This window comes from Oryctolagus cuniculus, chromosome 20 (assembly GCF_051225735.1).
Source record: "Oryctolagus cuniculus isolate XC-2025 breed Fujian yellow rabbit chromosome 20, ASM5122573v1, whole genome shotgun sequence".
In the NCBI taxonomy this organism is placed as follows: domain Eukaryota; kingdom Metazoa; phylum Chordata; class Mammalia; order Lagomorpha; family Leporidae; genus Oryctolagus; species Oryctolagus cuniculus.
In genome coordinates, this window is record NC_142886.1 from 41597343 (window position 1) to 41619455 (window position 22113).

At 41.3% G+C, this 22113-nt stretch overlaps 1 protein-coding gene and 1 pseudogene across 6 annotated transcripts in view; both read right to left on the bottom strand.

Moving 5' to 3' along the window:
* Positions 1-1251: 1251 nt before the first annotated feature.
* On the bottom strand, positions 1252-11922 carry LOC127484634 (phosphatidylinositide 4-phosphatase SAC2-like; annotated as a pseudogene).
* Positions 11923-19118: 7196 nt separating this feature from the next.
* TC2N (tandem C2 domains, nuclear) overlaps positions 19119-22113 on the bottom strand; it is a 39158-nt gene continuing 36163 nt past the window's right edge. For all 6 annotated transcript variants that reach the window (XR_016226861.1, XM_051826454.3, XM_051826453.3 and 3 more), the window contains one exon: positions 19119-21496. Coding sequence is in view for 5 of the 6 variants with exons in the window: in XM_051826454.3 (XP_051682414.2) it covers positions 21386-21496 (111 nt within the window). In the remaining variant the exon portion in view is untranslated. The remainder of the gene's footprint in view (positions 21497-22113) is intronic.

Below are 22113 nucleotides of genomic sequence, written 5' to 3' on the forward strand. Positions count from 1 at the left end.
TTGTGTTTCTATGTGGGTGCAAACTGTTGAAATCTTTACTTAATATATGCTAAACTGATCTTCTGTATACAAAGAGAATTGAAAATGAATCTTGATGTGAATGGAAGGGGGGAGGGAGACGGAAAGGGGAGGGTTGCGGGTGGGAGGGACGGTATGGGGGGGAAGCCATTGTAATCCATAAGCTGTACTTTGGAAATTTATATTCATTAAATAAAAGTTAAAAAAATAAATAAATCTTTAAAAATTAGAATCAAATGAGAATAAATTTCTTGACTATAGTTTAAAGATTTTATTTATTTGAAAGTCAGAGCTACACAGAGAGAGGCAGAGGCAGAGGCGGAGTCTTCCATCTGCCGGTTCACTCCCTCCTCAGATGGCCGCAAATGGCTGGAGCTGCGCCGATCTGAAGCCAGGATCCAGGAGCTTCTTCCGGGTCTCCCACACAGGTCAGGGGCTCAAGAACTTGGGGCAACTTCTACTACTTTCCCAGGCCATAGCAGAGAGCTGTATTTGAAGTGGAGCAGCCGGAACTTGAACCGGTGCCCATAAAGGATGCTGGCACTCGAGGTGGCAGCTTTACCTGCTACGACAAAGCGCCGGCCCCATTGACTACAGTTTCAATAACTGTCAATTTACTCCTCATAAGGAATGGTTCAAATCATTAAAACTAATTTCAATATTCAAATGATTCTCCTTACTATATAACACTTTTAAAGCCACTAAAAACTAAACGTATAATTTAGCTTGCATAGGTAACACACAGGAATTACAGGAATTAATCCTAAATGTGTCCACCCTTTATGTGTCTACTTGGTATAATCCACCCGGCCACTAGACTCCAAAGACCTTTCAGGCTTGGTTTCAAAGTGTTCCTGAATTGTTCTCACATGAATGCAAACAACTCCAGTGTACAAGCTGCTCCCGTCTACACCGTGAGGGAGATGGACTATAGTCCTGGCTGTCGGATTTGAAAACCTGCTTAGGTTCAAAGTCCTTATAAAATCCTTCTCAAAAAACAGAATTAGAATTTGATGCCTAGATTCAGCCAGTACAAGTTAAAATACTGTAATATGTGAAAACTCCTTGTCAGACTTCTATAGAAAAGCCAGAGAATGATTCTTGGGGCTAAAGACTAAGTCTGAATTATTCCTATCTGGCGCTGTGTAAACATATTTTTAAATTCATTTTGCTGGACTTCATTAACCACTTTCTTTTCGGCGGGACTCTTCTGAACTTTTGCCACTGCGAAGTTTATCTCACAGATTCATCAAGCTTGAGTAATACAGGCAACTTGGCTATGGAACCTTGAATCTGCAAAGGGAGAGACCACTCCGCTGTGGTTTCTTTCTGAAGGGAAAGGAGCTCCGTGGAGCCCAGGCTCCAGCTCAAGCCTACTGCAACAAAAGCTGGGCATCTTCTGGGATGAAGCAGAATGACAACTGTTGTCAGCAAGAGACACATCTGAAAATCGGGCAGAGAAGGTGTCTGTTCCACAGATCCTGGTTGGATTTCTTCATTAGAGATTCAATTGGTCATCTGATTGACTTCCTCACTTGCCTGCTGAAATGCAGAGTTGGTTTCTGATAGTTCAGTCGTACTGGTTTGTGCATCGTACACAAATCTGTGGTGGTAAATAACAACCACAGGCTCCACAAAGCCAGTCGACTTGTGTACCACGTTGGCAGAAGGACTTTGCTTCAAAGGATATCCCTGGCCTTTTCCAAACCAACTTCCACAAGCAACAGTGATCTCCGAAGGGCATGCATTCTGATACCAGAGCAGCTAACAAACTGGGATTGGCTGCCTAATCGCGGTGCCTAAGCAACGACAGCACAGCTAGGAGGAACACTACCCATGGGTCCCACGAGAAGCTAGCTGCCTATCTTCATCGCCTTGCAGTTGGTCAGAATTCATCAGAACAGGGTGAGTCATCATCTGAAGACATGTGCCCGTTCGACTCTGCCTGAATCTTATTAACCAGCACGCCTGTGTTTTCCGTGATTTCATGGCTACTATCTGATTTCCAAGGATGTACTTTTCAGTTTGGTTTTAAAAGTTTCCTTTCATTTCAGGTTTTGTAGCTTTTGTAGGTTGTTGATACTTACAGCGGATTTGGTCTGCTTCATGTTTTGATTTAGAGTTGAAAATTTGCCCAATTAAAAAAAAAATCCTTCCCTGGGCCAAATAGCCTTGGTTTTTAAATCCGATCCCAAATATAAACTACAACCTTGCAGGAAGTTTAACCGTAAGTCTTGCACGAAAAAGGAAAATCTTGAAAGTCATGGCTAGAATGCTGTCGGGCTCAGTTCTGGCAGCCAGAGAGATGCCAGCAATGTGCTGCGTGGTGGGCCAAGGAGTTGGGTTGCAGCAAGGTCACCCCGTCTACCTGTCTATCATGCAGAAGCTCAGTCAGCCGCCTGCACCTGACCTCACGCCTGCAGTAAATTCCCTACATTTTTATATTTACTTATTTTTTGACAGACAGAATTAGACAGTGAGAGAGAGAGACAGAGACAGACAGACAGAGAGAAAGGTCCTCCTTCTGTTGGTTCACCCTCCAAATGGCCGCTACGGCCGGTGCACTGCGCTGATCCGAAGCCAGGAGACAGGTGCTTCTCCTGGTCTCCCATGCGGGTGCAGGGCCCAAGTACTTGGGCCATCCTCCACTACACTCCCAGGCCACAGCAGAGAGCTGGACTGGAGGAGGAGCAACCAGGACAGAATCTGGCGCCCCAACCGGGACTAGAACCCCGGGGTGCCGGCACTGCAGGTGGAGAATTAGCCTAGTGAGCCGCGGCACCGGCCTTCATTTTTATTTTTAAAATTTATTTTATTTGTTGGAAAGGGAGAGAGAGAGAGAGAGAGACAAATCTCAAACAAATTTCCCATCTACTGGTTCACTCCCCAAATGCCTACAACAGCTGGGGCTGGATCAGGCTGAAGCCTGGAGCATAATCCAGGTATCCCTTGTGGGTGGCAGGGACCCAACCACTTGAGCCAACACCTGCTGTCTCCCAGGGTGCACATTAGCAGGGAACTGAAATTGGAGAAGCCAGGATTCAAACTTGGGCATTCCGAAATGGGATGCAGGCAACCCAAGCAGTGACTCAACTGCTGGGCCAAACTCCCACCCCTTGCTTTTATTTTTTCTTTTACTCTTTATTGTTGCTTTGGCCCTACTGTCCTCCTGCAGTGGTCTATATCATGTAGCTGACTGACCAAATCTAGGGCACCCTCCTGGGCCAAGCTGCAGAGAAGGCTGAGACACCCACTATGTGGCATTCTGCATTCTGTTTCACACCAGCTCTCCTGTGGCAGGGACTTCTCAAACAGGGAACAGGCTTCCGGGCTACACAACACCTCTGAGAATTGTCTATTACAGGGAGACATTTTAAAAGTAGACAGTTTCAGTAAAAAAGAAAATATAAAACCCAACAGGATACCCAAGGCAGAAGGTTTTAGTTACAACCGTCTATAACTGTAACTATAGCAAGTACAGTCAGATACATAATTCAAGTAAAATGTCTTACTGGAAAAATCACAGCTGAAGGCTCTGTGAAAGCGACAAGCTCTAGGCAGACATCCATACGGTGGAGAAGTTCCAGGGCAAACCTTTCTGTTTGTGCCAAAGGATTATGCCTCCAAGCAGAGCATGAGCCAGCTATCAGCGCAGCAGCATTAACATATCCACCAAAGTCACAGCTGATCCTTCCATTCACCAGACACTGCTCGGCTTAACTCAGTCCCCCTCCCCGAGGCCTCCAAATTAATGCAGGCCCTGGGAGTTCTCAACAAAAGCAGAGTCTCAGAGCTGCACCTGGAGGCTGGAGGTCAACTAGGAGACAGTGACGCGCCATGAGGCGCAGAGGCCAGAGGTCGGTGGCAGACAAGCACCAGAAATTAACACGTGGCAGCCAGTTAAATTAGTCTAGCAGGAGGCTTGGTAAGTGTAGTTATTAACGTCCAAGTTTGTGGGAGGAGGTAAGGTGGGATCACAGAACTATAGGTGGTAAAAAGCAGCTATGGCAGAAAGCCAGTAGGCAAACGTATGAAACCTAAGAAATGAACAGAAATAGAGAAAAGTTGGAGGTGGGAGCAAGTATTGCCACATAACTACACGTGGAAAAGTAATAATGAAAAGAATGTATGTCGGTAAGACACTGTGTTGTTCTATTCTCTGTTGCTATAATAAAATACCCCAGGTTGGGTGACTTGCAAGGCGAGGAGCCTTATTTAGCTCACAGTTCTGGAGGCCCAAACAGTGAGGCACCGGTTTCTGGCGAGGGCCCTCTAGTCTACGCTGTGTGCAGAGGGGCATGTGTGGGAGCCAGGAGGCAAGATGTAGGGGAGGGACTAGACTTTTCTTTTGATAACAATTTGCTTTCTTGCGACTTCCTGAGGGAGGGAGAGGGAGAAAGGGGAAAGGAGAGAAGAGAGGAGAAGGAGGGAGGGAGATGGGGGAGGAGGACACAGTCCTGCAAGAAATTCATTAATCCGTTTTAGGGACCTAATCACCTCTCAGTAGGCCCTACTCTGCCATCTTTTGACATTACCTCACTGAGGATGAAGCTTCTAGCACAGGAATTTCTGGGGGACCCACTCAAATCTCATTCAGACCACTGTACCAGCCCAGATATGGTCTCTGAACCTTTTTTTAATATTTGAGAGGTAGAGAAATGTAATCAGTTATATACAGGTAGCAGATGATGTCAGCACTCCCCCCAGATCCGCTGGGATTCGTCAGCCGCCTTTTTATACACATTACCTTCTGGTGTGGTTTCACCCCCACAGCCAGCTCCTGTGTCCCTGCCACAGGGCTGCTTTCTGGCTGACAAAGACCACTTTGCCTGGTAGCCTGGAGTTCCTGGGAATCTACACCTCCCCAGGGGCAGCCCTTGAACCGGTTCTCAGTGAGGAGGAAACTTTGACTTCCAGGAATCAAAATATCTAGACATTTTTGGTTGTCATTACCAGACAGGGAAAAGGAGGGGAAATGTTACTGGTGTCTAGCAGAGAGCAGCCAGGATGCCAGTAAACACTGCAATGCACAGACAGAGGACTATCCCCCAATGGCAAGAGTGTCAAAGTTAAGAAGCTCCACCTTAAACAGTGACCAATGGGCAGGAACGAGAAATACTTTTTTCTCTTGTACCTGAACTGGATACTCTGAGATAGGATCTGTCCTGTCTGCAGAACTCTCCTGTGGGGCTCACTAAACTCACTTCTTGGAAGCCTGCCTGATGCTGTGTCCTCATTTGGTTTCCTTCTTCTCTTGTCTACTTCTCCACTCTTTTACCAGTTTTCTGAGCACAGTTCCTGGTAAACCACTTTTACACAAATCCTCATCTTGGTGCTGTTTCTGGGAAAACAATCCAAAACCATACGTACAAGTAGACATTTAAGGAGAATAATAGATTTTACGTACATAATATGTAGGCTATTACACAATTAGCTGGGCTGTAACAGAACTCATGGAGCTGAACCAGTCCATAAGTAGGGGGACAGACCATCTTAAACCAAGAAAGCCTGGTGTGGTAGAACAAAAAAAACTGGGAAATCAGGAAACCCCAGTTCCAATCTCACCTCTGTGACTAAGGAATCATAAGGTCTTATGTAAATCACAGACATATGAAAAAGGAGAAAATAAAAACTGAAAAATGGCTAAGGTCTTCTCTAACATTCTATGTTGTTTGAGAGCAGTGGTTCTCAAAAAGGGGCAACTTTGTCCTCTCGGGAAAGCTTGGCAACGCCTGGAGACATTTTTGGTAGTTATAACTGGGACTGGGGTGCTACCGGCATCTGAGTTTAGCACAAGGATGCTGCTAAATATCCCCCAATGCATAGGTCAGTAACCTTCTGCGCCCTACAACAAAAAGAATTCTCCAGCTCAAATGTCAACAGTGCCGAAGTTGAGAAATCCTATCTCACTAAGATAATTAGTTTTGATATTAAGAAATTCCTGAATGGTTATAAGTATTAAAAATAGCCCATGTGTTACTCAAGGAGACTATAACATAGTCTCTAAATACATCCTTAAAAACAGCATACATTATAGATGCTTTTCTGTATATTTGGAAGGGCTTATTCCAGATCTTGAAATACTATGTGGGAAAATTAAACAGCTATCCAAATAGCTAGAGGAAAAGGAGCAGCAGAAGCCTGATGTAATCTGAAAACTCAACTCTTATCCATGAACCGGGATTTGAAGACGCTCTGAGCACGCATCCAGATGCACCCCCCCCCACCCCCCGCAGTAACTGAAGAAAGCTCCCTTGAATGTCCATTGACCTTTGTGCGCAACTTTGGAGACCAATTTTTCCTGGAGAGAAAAAGAGTTCTCTCAAGTCATATACAGGTAAGGTTAGGAGAAGCTAATTGCTTTATAACTAGTTTAACTGGTTGAAAAAACATTTAAATGTGCAACACATTTACTTATGAATTTGGGTTTATTTCTGTGGCAGGTGGAAGGATGACGTTGTACTTAACTTTGACTTCATGTTCCTGTCAGCCAAAACCTCTTACACCCTTTTTAAACAAAGAGCTGGCAGTAAAGTTCAACACATTGTATAACTTATCAATGTTATATATTGTTCAGAAAACTCTATGCTCACAGCAGGAAATCTCAGGAATGAAAGGCTTCCTGTTTCAATATTAGAGAGTACCTTGTTTTACTAACCACAATAGATAAGCTAAGATGAAAAGATTCATCCCATTGATATCTCTGAAAATGATTTAAGAACCAACTTAGGTCTGACACAGTGAATTCTCTTACGTGCTAATATTTTGAAATGCTTATCAGGAAAACCTCTAAGGTGCTTAAAACTTTGAAAGACAGAGCCCAAGGTTTTCACATGGGCAATTTGCCCAGGATGGATGGAATCAGCTAGTGTATCCTGCACTCCCCCGGGTCTTGCTAATTAAGAGTCAGGCAAGGAGAGAAGCATGTTCCTCTCCGGTATCTCTAGGAGAAGGACTAGGACTACCTGCTATCAACACACGACACAGGTTTAATAGAAATGCAGGGTTTTGACTTTTCAGATCCAAGGTTCCAAAGCTGAGTATCTGTTCTCTGATATAATCGCCAGTGTTTTTAAGCAGCAAAGTGCCCATTCTAAACTAATTCACAGTGTTGACAGTTACTAATGCAAAATTAAAAATAACTAAATAGTAATGTTTATTTTTATTATTTTTGACAGAGAAAGGTCTTCCTTTTCCATTGGTTCACTCCCCATTGGTCACTGCAGCCGGCGCTCCGCACTGATCCGAAGCCAGCAGCCAGGAGCTTCTCCTGGTCTCCCATGCGGTGCAGGGCCCAAGCACCTGGGCCATCCTCCACTGCCTTCCTGGGCCACAGCAGAGAGCTGGACTGGAAGGAGCAACCGGGACAGAATCCGGCGCCCCAACCAGGACTAGAACCTGGATGCCGGGGCGCTACAGGTGGAGGATTAGCCTAGTGAGCCGCGGTGCTGGCCAGTAATGATTATTTTTACCTATATTATGTTTGTCATCTCATGGGACACTGTGTATCATTAAAGGGAATGGGATGAACATGTATTGAGACTCCACTCCAAGATTTCCAATGTGTAAGTAAAAGGCATTTATTCTTAGAGTGGGAGGACTAAAGTTACCAATTCAAATGAATGCAACTTTCCGGCTATTTTATTAAAAAATAAATCCAAAAAACAAAATTTCCTACTTTTCTCCAGTTTGAGATGTCAATCTTTATATAACTCAGAAACAACAGAAGGTCAGGGTAAATACCACCCTCATGATAAGAAATGTTTCTTTTCTGACACAAAGTTACCTCCTTTCACTGCTCATAAGGAAGATCCGAGGAAGGGAATGAGTGCGGATGTGGTGTATTTCTACAGTGTACCAACGGTAATCGCAACATACTTATCAAAGGCTGCCGAGAGCAGGAAGTGGAGCAACAGCCCTAGATTGGCTGCTCTGAGAATTTTATAAATAACTACGGAAAGACAACAAAAGGGTAACTTTTAGAAGTATGTATAAGCATACCTAGACAACATTTAAAATTTCAGTATTTCCTCTTCTCCAAGTGAGATGGGCAAGGACTTATATTATGAAGTTGTTATACATTCTACAATGATTTTAACCAAAATATTGCATTAACACATGACTTCTAAATATAAGATACTTGAGGTCTGTTGAGTCAAACTAAACACATAAGTCCATGACTCAGCTACTCGATTAATTACCTGATAAATCCATACAAGTCATTTATTTTGGACAAGGTTTTAGTTATAAAATGTCCCTGTTGGTGTTAGGATTCTATGGTTCTAAGATCAGATGGGTTAAATAATACTTAACAATGGGAATTATAATATGAAAATCTATATATTAACTGTCATCAAACATTGGAAAACAAGATTGGAAGAGGAAGAAGAAAATTGACTGAACAATTGTTCATGTAGAGAAAAAGACCTACTGTTTTTATTTTTAAATAGACCCAGTGGTTTAACTGTAAAGTTCAAGGGATGATGTCAAGAGTTAAAATAAATTAAATCTTGGGTCACATTATTAAGAGTATATAGCAACCAGACTACAGAAAAGAACAATCTTGTTGCAAGTACTGTAAACTATTCAGATCATATCTAGAATACTCAGTATAATTATAAACCAAAATACTAAAATTTCTTAATTTTATAAAATACATCATTTCTAATGTTTTCCTTATTTTTTTTTTGACAGGCAGAGTTAGTGAGAGTGAGAGAGAGAGAGAGAGACAGAGACAGAGAGAAAGGTCCTCCTTCCATTGGTTCACCCCCCAAATGGCCGCTACGGCCAGTGCACTGCGCCAGTCCGAAGCCAGGAGCCAGGTGCTTCTACCTGGTCTCCCATGTGGGTGCAGGGCCCAAGCACCTGGGCCATCCTCCACTGCCTTCCCAGGCCACAGCAGAGAACTGGACTGGAAGGGGAGCAACCGGAACAGAATCTGGCTCCCCATTCGGGACTAGAACCTGGGGTGCCGGCGCCGTAGGCAGAGGATTAGCCTAGTGAGCTACAGCACCAGCTCTAATGTTTTTCTAAAAGCAAAAATGGCACACCACAGACAATATTAATTCAGGCACCCGGAGCCTTTAACACAAACAAGATGAGAGAAGGTGTATGGTTAATTTCATGTGTTTTCTTAGAGTGTTTTTGATGAAACTTAATATTTAAAAAAAGATTTATTTATTTATTTGAAAGGCAGAGTGACAGAGGTTAATCTTCCGTCTGCCAGTTCACTCCCCAATTTCCTACACAGTCAGGGTTGGGCCAGTCTGAAGCCAGAAGCCAGGAAAACCATCTGGGTCTCCCAAGTGGTTGACAGGAACTGAAGTACTTGAGTTACCCTGCTGCCTCCCCCTGCACATTAGTAAGCAGCTGGATAGGAAGCCGAGAATCCAGAGCTCAAAGCAGACACTCAGATATGGGATGCGGGTGCCTCAAGTGGCAGCTTAACACACTGTCCCTCAGTCCCAACATTTAACATTTAAATCGATGAATTTCAGGTAAGGATTGCCCTCTGTTATGTGGGTGGGCTTCCGCCGGCGGAAGACCTGAATAGAATGGAAACATCCCTGTCCTTGAACGAGAAGGAATTCCCCAGTAGACTGGGGCTGGACTTGCACTATTGGCTTTCTAATACACAGCTATGACGTCACTAGGCAATATAATTTTATGGGACCACTGTCATATACTGCAGGCTGTCAATGACCACAGTACACAACTCTGTGTGTGTAGAGAGCACACCAATAGGATACACACACACGCACACACACACACACAAGAATACCAACACAGAAGCTCTTCTGGAAGAAGAGATTGTAAGCTAAGACTGTTACAATATACAGAAATCAGGGAGGTGAAGTGGGACAAGGGGTGGGGTGGGGGGAAGAGAACCCTGGCAAAAGTGTTTCAGGCAATGGACCACAACGTGAGCCCAGTCCTGCGAGGGCAAGACTGCATCTGAGGCACCCACTTCCAGACTCCAAGATCAAAGCTAACGAGTGATACCTGCCACTGAGACTTCAGCAGTCTTCCATATTCTGCATCCCGAGAAAAGGAGAAACAAGCACTCCCAAAAACATGTTTACATGTCATCAAATTACTTCTTTTTTTTCCTCAGGACAGACTTTCAAGATACTTCTGGTATAAAATTGATTATTTATTTAACATTGCTATTGCTACTAAACTGGAGTCAGGATCAATTTGAAAGATTTCTGATGATCGATGGTCATTCAGCTGTACAGAATCAGCTGAGTTTCCCCCCCACCTTCTCATACACATGCATGTGAAGTGGTATGTAAATGCACGATGAACAAATGCAAAACTAAAAATTTTACATGACTAGCACAGCTTGGCATGGTACTAAATTGGACAATAGATATCAACTGAATAATAGACTGTGAAACAGAAAAAACACATCTTCTCTGGACATATTTAATAAACACCCAACATACACTGGTTGACAGTTATGTCCACCCTAGATTTTTTTTTTTTTTTTGGACAGAGTGGACAGTGACAGAGAGAGAGAGAAAGGTCTTCCTTTTGCCGTTGGTTCACCCTCCAATGGCCGCCGCGGCCGGTGCACTGTGCTGATCTGAAGGCAGGAGCCAGGTGCTTCTCCTGGTCTCCCATGGGGTGCAGGGCCCAAGCACTTGGGCCATCCTCCACTGCACTCCCTGGCCACAGCAAAGAGCTGGCCTGGAAGAGGGGCAACCAGGACAGAATCCGGCACCCCGACCGGGACTAGAACCCGGTGTGCCGGCGCCGCAAGGCGGAGGATTAGCCTAGTGAGCCACCGCGCCGGCCCACCCTAGATTAATTAAGTCACTTATGTAAGACAAGCCATAGCTCATGTGCTTATTATTTTCTTTGAGTACAGACATCAAATTAACCTCTTTACGTGGATATGACCACTTGACTATTGGTGGTAAATGAAGTTTCACTCTTGTGTTTGTCTCTATTTCTGGAAACTTAAAGTTTTTATCTGTATTGTTTCTTTATTATGAATATACTTTATGACAAAATTATTTAGAGTCCTAACAGATATAGCCTTTCCCATAAATGTAAAGTTCCAGGTGTTTTTAATAAGCACAATATGGTGACACCTCTTTCCCCCTCAAACACATTACTGTTTCCGTAGTTGTGACCTAGAGACAGTAAATGGAAAGAATAATCTCAGAGTAAGGAAATTCCTCAGGATCTTTAGCTGTAAGAACCTGCAGCTTTCTCTAGCTAACACTGTTGTAATATGCTAATCGACAGCGATCATTGCTGTGTTGGTTACAAACACAGGCAATAAATAAACTGCTATTAGATAACTTTTTACCACCCCCACTGTAATAAAAGAGGGGAAAGACAGTCCCTGGAATTCCTTTCAGGTAACATTATAACCATTATGAATTTCATAATGAAAAAACTACCACTGAAACTTGCAAAAAAAAACAACAGTAAAGAGTATGAGTAAATCTTTAAAATACTGATATTAGACATTTATTTCAAACCAGCTGTACAGCATACTTGGAATGAAAAATCTGTTTCTCATCATGTTCTTCCTACAGCAGAAAAATGATAAAAACATTATCACTTTTAGATAAGAAGATTAAGGTGCCAGATTGTAACAAAAATCTACTTCTCTATCAAATGACCCTGCAATAAAAATGTAGACCTTGCTAGAGGCTATGAGGAGGACATGAAGACATGCGTGGGTATTTTATAACAGCCATTTCCCTGTCTTTGGAGAACAGATTATTGTTTGGAAACTCTCGGCTCCAGTCCTGCAAATTCCAAACTGACACGTCGTTGGCGTGAGGCGCAGATGACTGTGATGATGACCTGAGATCTCTGACGCACCAGGGATGTGCCCTGTGCTGCAGTTTTGTCTTGCCATGCAGGATGAAGCCTGACAACCATCAACCACAGTAGACACCCTGTCTAGCTGCTCTGCCCTATAAAAGACAACCTCACATTTTGCATCCAAGCTAATGCAGTAATAAAAGAACAGCCCAAAGGTTCTGAGAAGAAAAGTGTTAAGGGACCATCAATTGTATCAAATACTTCAAATTCAATTGATAGATCAAAAATTATAAACGTAGAGATTTCAGACAGACATCTACTTACCATCAAATAGTAGAGGGAATTCCTAAACTTGCACTTAATATGATCTGGCTGGGGCCGGCGCCGTGGGGCAGTAGGTTAATCTTCCACCTGTGGCACCAGCATCCCACATGGGTGACAGTTCGAGTCCTGGCTGCTTCTCTTCCATTCCAGCTCTCTGCTATGGTCTGGGAAAGCAGAAGACATCTCAAGTCCTTGGACCCCTGCACCCACATGGGAGACTGGGAAGAAGCACCTGGCTCCTGGCTTTGGATGGGTGCAGCTCCAGCCGTTGCAGCCACTTGGGGAGTGAACCAACAGAAGGAAGACCTTTCTCTCTGTCTCTCCCTCTCACTGTAACTCTACCTCTCAAATAAATAAAAAAATAAAATATTTTTAAAAAATGACCTGGCTCTAGTGTCTGGGAGACATCATTAAATGATTATAACTTAGCAAGCTGAAACCTCATCAATTAACTAATAACCTGCCTGGCCAAAGCCTCTGTAAATAGAGATGGTTAGAATGAAACATAGCAAAAGGGAAGGTTGAAAAGGGGGACTAAGCGGTGTGAGTCTGCACGATCTGGGAGAAAGACACTAAATACGGCAAGTGACGGTGAAGTCTTCGGCACACTCCTGTTGGGGCAGGATGTGACACTAGTCCCACCAGGCTGGAAAATACCTCTGTCTACAATCCACTTCCCTTTGCCATCATTTCATGGTCTCCATACAATTGTCCAGCTTCTAAAATTCAACTTCGTGCATGCCCTGACAGGAAACAGAGTGTTGTAAAGGCTGATATAAATATTTTGAATCATTTCTGGGACAGTCCTCCTTTTATAAATTAGTAAACTGATATTACAGTTTCCCCATTAGATTTGGGAAAGTTCTGTTAACTGAGTCAATTCCCTTAATTTATTTGCATCTTGATGGAGTTAATAGCCAAGCCTTGGAAAATTGTGGGCCCAGACCCTGCACTCAGGGACTTTGCTCAGGTGAAGACAGCCTTCACTTCTCCGAGACAACCCATTTTGTCTACTGTCTTATGGCTAGCAGCAGCAATCACACAGCGTTCTGAAAGAATGATTATTTCCATTTTACAAAAGAATGGTTTGGACGAAGAATCCAATGCTTTCCAAGTGTGGCCCAAACCTGAAAGATTAACATCTTTCAAATTCTAGACTTTAAAAATCAAATAAATACAGCTAGCTCATTTTCCTCACTCCTGAGACATACAGTATCTAGGCAAGAATATTAATGAGGAAAAAACGATTCAGACGTTCAAAATACATGACCCTTATGGTGGGAACTACCTATACGTAGCCTAGGTATGTGCATGGTCTTCCTGTGGTCCATCTATTTCCTTCATTCACTTCATACGCAAGTAGCCCTGATAAAGTGGGTTTCCAAGCAGGCTGTTCACTATGTTAAATAAAATTCTAAGGCACTCCTCTCACTCAAGTGATTCCTTAATATATATTCCTGTTTTAGTTCAAAGAGTAGCTCTTTAGGTGTACTTCAAAAAATTCTAGATAATAACACATTAATACATCATTAACAGGAACATTTGAAGAAAGACAAAAGGAAACTAAACAATGAAGATTCACATATAAAACAGCCAAACAGAAGGAAAGACTTGGAACAGATTTTCTGAACTTCGATTTTCTCACTCACTGCACGATATGCATCAAATTTTATCTGGAAACACTGTGTGTTCTGATATATTAACTAAAATATACACTCTGTGAGGATAGGTGTTTTGGTTTTTTTGTCTAGGGCTGTATCCCTAGCACTTGTGCAGTACATACTTGTTGAATAAATATCCCTTTATTCTAGCTGGCATTTACAGCAGAGGACTCCTGAGGTCTCTCTCAGGCACAGCATCAGTGAGTTTATCATAAACCAAACTCGTTTTCAGATTTTCAATGAAAAAACCAATTGAGTAGGAGCCTTGGCAAACAGCGGGGAGTGGGAAGAGCTGGTGAAAAGACAGCAGAACGGGTGGAGCAGAGGGGGAGAGGCAACACAAGAATGCTGCACCCATTCCTCCGGAGGAAATCTGATGGACTGATCGGGTGCTCTGTGGAAAGAGAAAAAGGACAGGGCCAAAAAGCACCCATATTCACTGTAGAACTGCAGCCATACCTTCCTACTTTTCCATCCTTTATTCTTCTCCACACATTCTCTTCCTCAAACAGGACTCTCTCTGGCCAATCTGTTCTTCCTAGGGTTCCTTTGCCATCATGAGTTAAGAAAACCTTGCTCAGCAATCCTTCCCACCCCTCTCATCTCCAGACTCAGCATCCGTCCTGGATGAAGACAGGAGAGGAAGCGGCCTCAGTGCTAGGCTGGTTTCTGTGGCTGCATCCCTGACTCCCTTTCTTAACTTCTACCAGGAAAGTCTCCAAAGTCTCATTCTATCCCGTCATGTGTACCGTCGTCATCTAATCAATTCTTATTCTCATCTTCTTTCCTACAAGTCTTATGAATACTGTTGAGACCAGTAAAATAGCTGCTTGCTTAGTTAGCATCCCTTAAACTTGAATATATTAAATATTTTTTACTTTTTTATTTTATTTCAAGTATAGAAAACTATAAACTAGAATTCAATGAGTACAATTTTTAACATTCTGCCATTTTCATTTCATATGTGATTATATGTTATTTACATCTGATGGGAAATTTTCAAAGCTGGACACAATCTAAATATTCTTCCTATTTCACACAGGAATCAAATTTACCTCATATGCTGTCAGAAATAAATGTTTAAAATAAATGAAAGCTTTGTGCTTGGAAATGACACACACTAAGTTTTTAACATATCATAATAAGGTAAAATCTGATATTTCAGCAAACTCCTAGATTTAGCATTAATTATGCTACAAAAACTTTCAATTTGGGAAATCTTTTCTAGGTCTTGATAGTAAGTATTAGAGTCATGAAGCTAACATATTTCTTCTCTAAGAAATGCACTGGGGCAGGCATTGGCAGAGGGATTAAGTTGCTACCCCTGCAACTCAAATCAGAGTGCCTAGATTTGAATCCTGGCTCCACTCCCGATTCGTTTCAAGCTGCTGTATACCCTGGGAGGCAACAGCTGATGGTTCAAGAGCTTGGTTCCCTGCCATCCATATGGGAGACCCGAACTGAATTCTGGGTTCTTGGCTTCAACCTGACCCAGCTCTGGCTGTTGGGGGATCTGGGCAGTAATCTAGCAATTGGGTCTCTCTTTGCCTCTTGGATAAGTCAATCAATTTTAGAAATTGAGTCAATGAATTTTACAGTAATGTAGAAATGATAAATATTAGAATTTTCTCTCAATAAGAAGATACTGGCCTGTGCCACTGTCCTGAGCCATAAAACCTTGTACTCAATGTGTTCTTTCATTTTTTCCCTGTTTGTTCATTGTTATAACCCTAACCTCCCATTCAGCTAAATGAATGAGCAAATATTAACTATGTACTCTTTTTATTTTTTTATTTTTTGACAGGCAGAGTGGACAGTGAGAGAGAGAGAGAGAAAGGTCTTCCTTTGCCGTTGGTTCACCCTCCAATGGCCGCCGCGCTGCGGCCAGCTTAATTAACTATGTACTCTTACAGCCTGGGTCTATAAGATCTTACTATCATTGAAGTCACATTATAGGACAGACATTAAACAAAAATTATGCAAGTTAACTATTTAACTACACTTGTGATAACAGCTGTAAGGGAAAGTTATAGAGTAAATGAAAAACAGGATCTAAGATTGTTTGAAAGATCCAGATAGATTCTTCTGAAGGATAGACATTTAAGCTGACATCTGAAAAAAAGGACAGGATTTAGGGAAGGGAGGAGTGCAAAAGGAAACCATACCCTGTAGTAGCCATGCAGAGATTCTAAGGAAGCTGGGCGCACATTGTCTTCTGAGAATGAAAGATCAGAGGGACTAGAGAGAATAGTTTAAGATGAGGCTGGAGAGAGGGCACAGCTCAGATTACAGGCGAGGTTTATAAATTCTTAAAATTTCCCTTTTCCCTGATGGTTCAACATCCCTACAAATAGGCTGTGAACAGTCCACCCAGGCAGCAAGATGGCAGCACTGTGGTAAGGCTGGTCTCTGCCCTAAGTTCCCCCTTTTACCATCTTGCGACCTAGTGACATCCAAACATACCATTGAAAGCCTCTCACACCCTTGCTTGTGTACTCCTCTGTGACCCCCCAGTAAAGATGGTCCTCCCCGCATCTGCTCCCCACTGTCTGGTTGAACCCACAGTCTGGAAGTTCCTCCCATAGGGTGTTCTCTGTGGCATGTGGGGTCTCCCTCACAACCAGAGGTGACATGAAGGAGAGTGTGCCTAAACACACCTAACTGAAGTAAGCCAGCCTCACCTTCCACTAGTTCCCCCATGCATTCCATAGTCACTTCCCCAGGATTTATTGTCCCTTGAAGCCCAAACTCCATTTAATTAAAAAGGTATATGAGCCCCAGCCTAATTGCCTCTTTCATTTGAACACTTCTATGAACCCCCATGCATGTAAGTTTTCTTTTCTCCTGCTAATGAGTCACTCATTAGCTTAACCCGAGGGCTCCCTTTGGATTACATGGACATCAGAAAAGTTTTTCCTCCCCAACAAAGGCCTTGTAAACCATGTTAAGGATTTTGGACTACATACAAAGCAATGGGATCTAAAGTGTGACAATCAGGTTTACATTTTAAAAACATCACTCTGGCTGCTGGGAGGAGAAAGGACTGAAGGGGAACAGGAGGGAGCACCAAGACCAACATGGAGAGCTCACAGTACTCTCAGACAGACAGGGAGAAGCAGGTGGGTTCAAGATCTATTAAGGATATGTATTTCTGAACATGGTGACTGAGTACAGGAGATGACAGAGTTCGAAGGTATGATACGTGATATAAGAAACATCAATATATTAGGACAACCACTCTTGCAAGAGTTCAGAAATCCCACCAGAGCAACTTTAATGCCTTCTAAGGGCAGCTCCCCAGTGACATAAAGACCTTCCACTAGGTCCCACCTCTTGGAGGGACATCATCTCACACACCACTCTGGGGACCAACCTCTTAGAGGGACCATCATTTCACACATCACTCTGGGGACCAACCTTTCAAAACATAAGCCTTTGGAGGACATACTCATAGCAAGATTCCACACATTATGTAACCAAGAAAAATGAAAGATCTAGAAATTAAACTGAAACACAATTTAAAGCTATACTAACCAAATTTATTTCTACAAAAGTAAATCTGTTCTTATCATGAAGGGCAGGTATTTATCATCCTCCTTCTTCAGAAACTAAAGAACCGTGATCTAGAAACAAATTCCACAGTGTGACAATGTGGAAATCACTACTGAGACACCAGCACAAACACGCTTCTCATCTGGGGATTTAGCTCAGCCTGGAATCAAGTATTTTACCATGTAAGGCGGCGTACAGAGCTTTCTATTTAGATCTGCTGCCATTATCAGAGTCCTGTGATTTATTAGTTATTGATTATAACCATTGTTATAGAGATCAGATACTTTATAGCTGAAACATTTAAAAATCAAGAAGTATCAAGTCAAAAACATCTTTCCTACTATGAAATTACCAAAAATGTTGGCAGCACTCACCTTAAGACGACTTACCACCCACTAAAAATAAAATACAATTTTCGACAGCTACATTAATTCTTTTAATAACTTTTAAAATCTGTATTTCAAAACGTTTATTTCATATGGGTCCAGTTTTCATGATTCTCTTAATGTTTCAGCCAGAATTACAAGCATTTGAAATTAAATTTTGAGTAAGAATTACAGCTTATGCAACAGGAATATTAGAAAGTGTCCTCATCATGATCATGCACAGACTTTGATCTGGGTCGCCTCAGCACACCCTGAGGAAACACCAAACACCAAAAGAACGTGTATATTTTTGTAATATTCACTACTGCATCACACAAAAAATTGGAATGTATTGCAAATTACTAATGTTATTAATAATAAGCAAATATTTAATTAAATAATGCTAATTTTCTCCAGGAAATAGTTTCCATGTGGCTACTGAGTATACTAGAAATTTACATTAACTATATTCAAATAGAACTTCAGTTTAGGTAATTTTTAGATCACAATTACATACAATATGTCCAAATCCCACTGGTTTCTTCTTAACAGTCTGATAAAGCTGGAACTAATATACTAATTTATTTTGGTGGTCATTTCTCTATGCTGATTAAAAAATCATGCAAAACTGAACGAAAGCCATATAGTGATTCTGTAGTTTGTGATAATCTGAGAGTTTAAAGATAAATGCATTTTTAGGGATTAGCACTGTGCAAACTTAGCTATCAATGTGAACCCTTTCAAGGTTTCCTCTGGTCACCCAGCATAATTTTGGTTCCTTTCTTGTTGTAAGTGGGTAGAGGTCAAGAAATACCTAAGCAAACACACAGAGAAATGATTTCTGTACAGAGCTTCGCTTTTTATTAGCAGCTCCTGTTGTTTTCCTCACGTCTGAGTGCCGAGGAACAGACAGGTGTGTTTCCAGGCAAGGCTTCAAGGAAGCAGCCAGCATAGCAGTGGTCCTCAGGATCTCCACCCAAAAAACGCTTAGGTAAACACTAACGAAACATTCGGCACCTCAGTTCCACCAGTATTTCTCTGCTTGAAAGATCTTTTAAATAAAAAGGCTGCCTCTTTATTGTTTTATTTTTCTAGGACTCTAAGGAACCGAGAAGCCACAGCATTTCCTCAACTTATATCATACACTTTGTAAGAATATTAGAAGTTAAATAAAATCATTAAAAGCCCTGCTCTTTTTCCCTGGCCTCTTGCTAGGAAGGGGTTTGCTGTATCCCCAAAGACCATGCGCTCTAGGCTTCCTGGCCTAGATGCTCTTCCACGTGGCTGGTTCCTGGTGCTCGGTATGAACCCCCATTCACTTCTCTCTCTTAAATAAAGCTCTCACTCTCCTATGCATCTTTCTCACTAAATAAAAGCTTAAAATGTAAAAAAAAAATCATTAAAAGCCAAGTTAAAATATGACTTAATAAAGCCTTTTATTATCTAAAAATCAATAAACACATTTGGTAACTACTAAAACAGCTACATTTGCAAAGTTTGCACAATGAAACAAATGATACTGTAATGGTGAGTACATGTCATTATATATTTGTCAAAACTCACAGAATATACACCAAGAAGAAACCTCACCCTTACTGTAAACCACAGACTTTGGGTGATGATGACGTGACACTGTTGATTTTCTTTTTTTTGACGGGCAGAGTGGACAGTGAGAGAGAGAGACAGAGAGAAAGGTCTTCCTTTGCCATTGGTTCACCCTCCAATGGCCGCCGCGGCCGGCGCACTGTGGCCGGCGCATCGCGCTGATCCGATGGCAGGAGCCAGGTACCTATCCTGGTCTCCCATGGGGTGCAGGGCCCAAGTACTTGGGCCATCCTCCACTGCACTCCCTGGCCACAGCAGAGAGCTGGCCTGGAAGATGGACAACCGGGACAGAATCTGGCGCCCCGACTGGGACTAGAACCTGTGTGCCTGTTTACCTGCGCCGCAAGGCAGAGGATTAGCCTAGTGAGCCGCGGCGCCGGCGACACTGTTGATTTTAACAAATGTATGATTCTGTTGCAAGACGTTGATAGCACGGGAGGCTGTGAGAGTAGGGGAAAGTGGGTAAATAAGAAATCTCTGTACCTTCCTTTAAATTTACCTGTGAACCTTAAACAGCTCTAAAAATGTCTAAAAAAAAAAAAAAAAAAAAAAAAAAAAAAAAAAAAAAAAAAAAAAACCAAACAGCTAAATAAAATAGCTAAATAACTGTATCTGTGCTAGATTCAAAATACTACCACACAAAACAGATTTCTCTTAAAAGACCAATATGCCGTTTTTCACAAATCTAAGCAAATTATGATGCCGCTTCTTGCCCTTTTGGCTAAGATCATATATAAAAACATTATGTCAAAATGCATAGTGGCAGCCCCACTAGTAACATAAAATCTAGGCAACAGAAGCAAAGGGGGTGTAAAATATGCACATTTTGTAGCTTGAGGAGATGGTACCTAGGAAAAAAGAGACCTATGGGTTTATTTGGGAAATTTTTAATGAAAGACACAGAACATAGGAAATGAAATGAAAAAGTATGCTTATAACAAGGTATATTTCTGGCTTAAAATATCACCATCTCTTAACATGGATGGGACTAAGTAAGAAAGAAAAGCGGAAGACTGAGAACCCTGAGTACCTGGTCTGCTTATTAGCAAAAATATTCTTTTTGGCCCCACCTTTTACGGTCAGTTAAGCTGAAGTTATTCCCATATACTGAGGACTAGTAAGTACCTGAAAGAAGACTTCAAAAGAAAATATTTGTTACACAGTGTCTGCGCGTATGGTTATGGAGACAGTGTGGAAAATAATCTAATATGGATTACAGAACAAGTCATTTACATGTTAAAAACTAAAAACAAGGAAGTGATTATCACAAAATATTGAACTTGCCACTTAAGCTCATTAACTTATGCTAAGTAGAAGAGACCATATGGATTATACTCTTATTTCAACTCCAAATAAAACAAAAAATATTTGAGGGAAGAAAACAGCAACATGTGTGTATTCCAGGTCTCTAATTAAGCTTCAACCTTCTGATGTTTTCATTTATACTTGCCAAAATGCAGTTTTCTATTCCTGAAGTTTCTTGGTGATAAATAGCTTACTGAGTGGCAACATAATGCCTATAAATAAAAAAATTATAAACACATAGCACAAACTTCCCCAAATAGAGAAGATAGTTGAAATGGTTCAATTCATTTTTGCTGAGAGGAAAAAATATAGCAAGAAGTAAACAGTAGAGCCAAGATCTAATCCACAATGCCTAGCACTGAAATAGCTGTGAAATCTTCTAAGGGTCTGATAACAATAACAGACTTGATACACTATGTTTTCAGTATTTAGGTAAAGCTTAAAAAACAAAAGCAAAAGCAGAGTGGAGAAATAATTATCTGTGATTGACATTCTCACAGGTTTTATAATTTAGTTTACCTAACACTACCCTTTTTATTTTATTGTCTGTTTCTGCACCATTTGAGACCATTTTCTTCACTTTGGCTATCTGATAAAATTTATTATGCCTTTTATATAGCTTCTGTCAGATCCATTATATACAACAATTAAGTCTTTCATAAATAAATTGAACAAATGTATTGAAATGTCTCCTCTTATTGGTAGCAAACTGAAATCATGTCTTCTAAAAGAATGTCAAGTTCTTCACCACATTAATATATGAAATCTTCAGGACGGATTTAACTTGTGCCACTTGATAACAACCTTTTCAGGATTTATAATTGTTTCTTTCCACTGGTTCACAGCTTCAATGTTATTACTGTCTTCACTTATCCAAATCTGTTAAAAAACAAAAACAAAAAACCACAGTACACTCATTGAGCCTGACACAGTGATGGTAACTGAGTTCAGTACATCTTGATGAAAGACATTTGGAAGCTTACATAGTTGCAATTGCATATCTTTTCATCTTTCCAAAAGCTAATTTCTTTGACTCTTACATATCAAAACATTTAACCTGCTTAGTCATTCTGAAGACTACTTTAAATGATACAATTTAAAAATTCAAGGTGAGATATTACAAAATCACTGTCCCTGGAACAGTTATTAGTATCATTTCTAACTCAATAATTCTAGGTAATCAACTTAAAACTGATCCTGATGTGGATCAATTTTAGTCAAAAACATTTTGTGAAGATGGGCTAAACCAATACTAATCATGATTTAAATTAGATTGGTAAAGAATGTGTATTTTAAGCTCCTTTTACATTAAATCTATAACCGTAAGTCATTCTTGAGCCGTAGTATTTAATAATATCTATCATTTATAAACTTTAGATATTACCTTTTAAAACATAATAAAGATAATTTGACATTCAAAGCCTTAAAGAATTTGATATAAACACTTATTGTCCCCTTCTTCCACATGGAAGGAGTTAATAGTACTAAAAAACTGA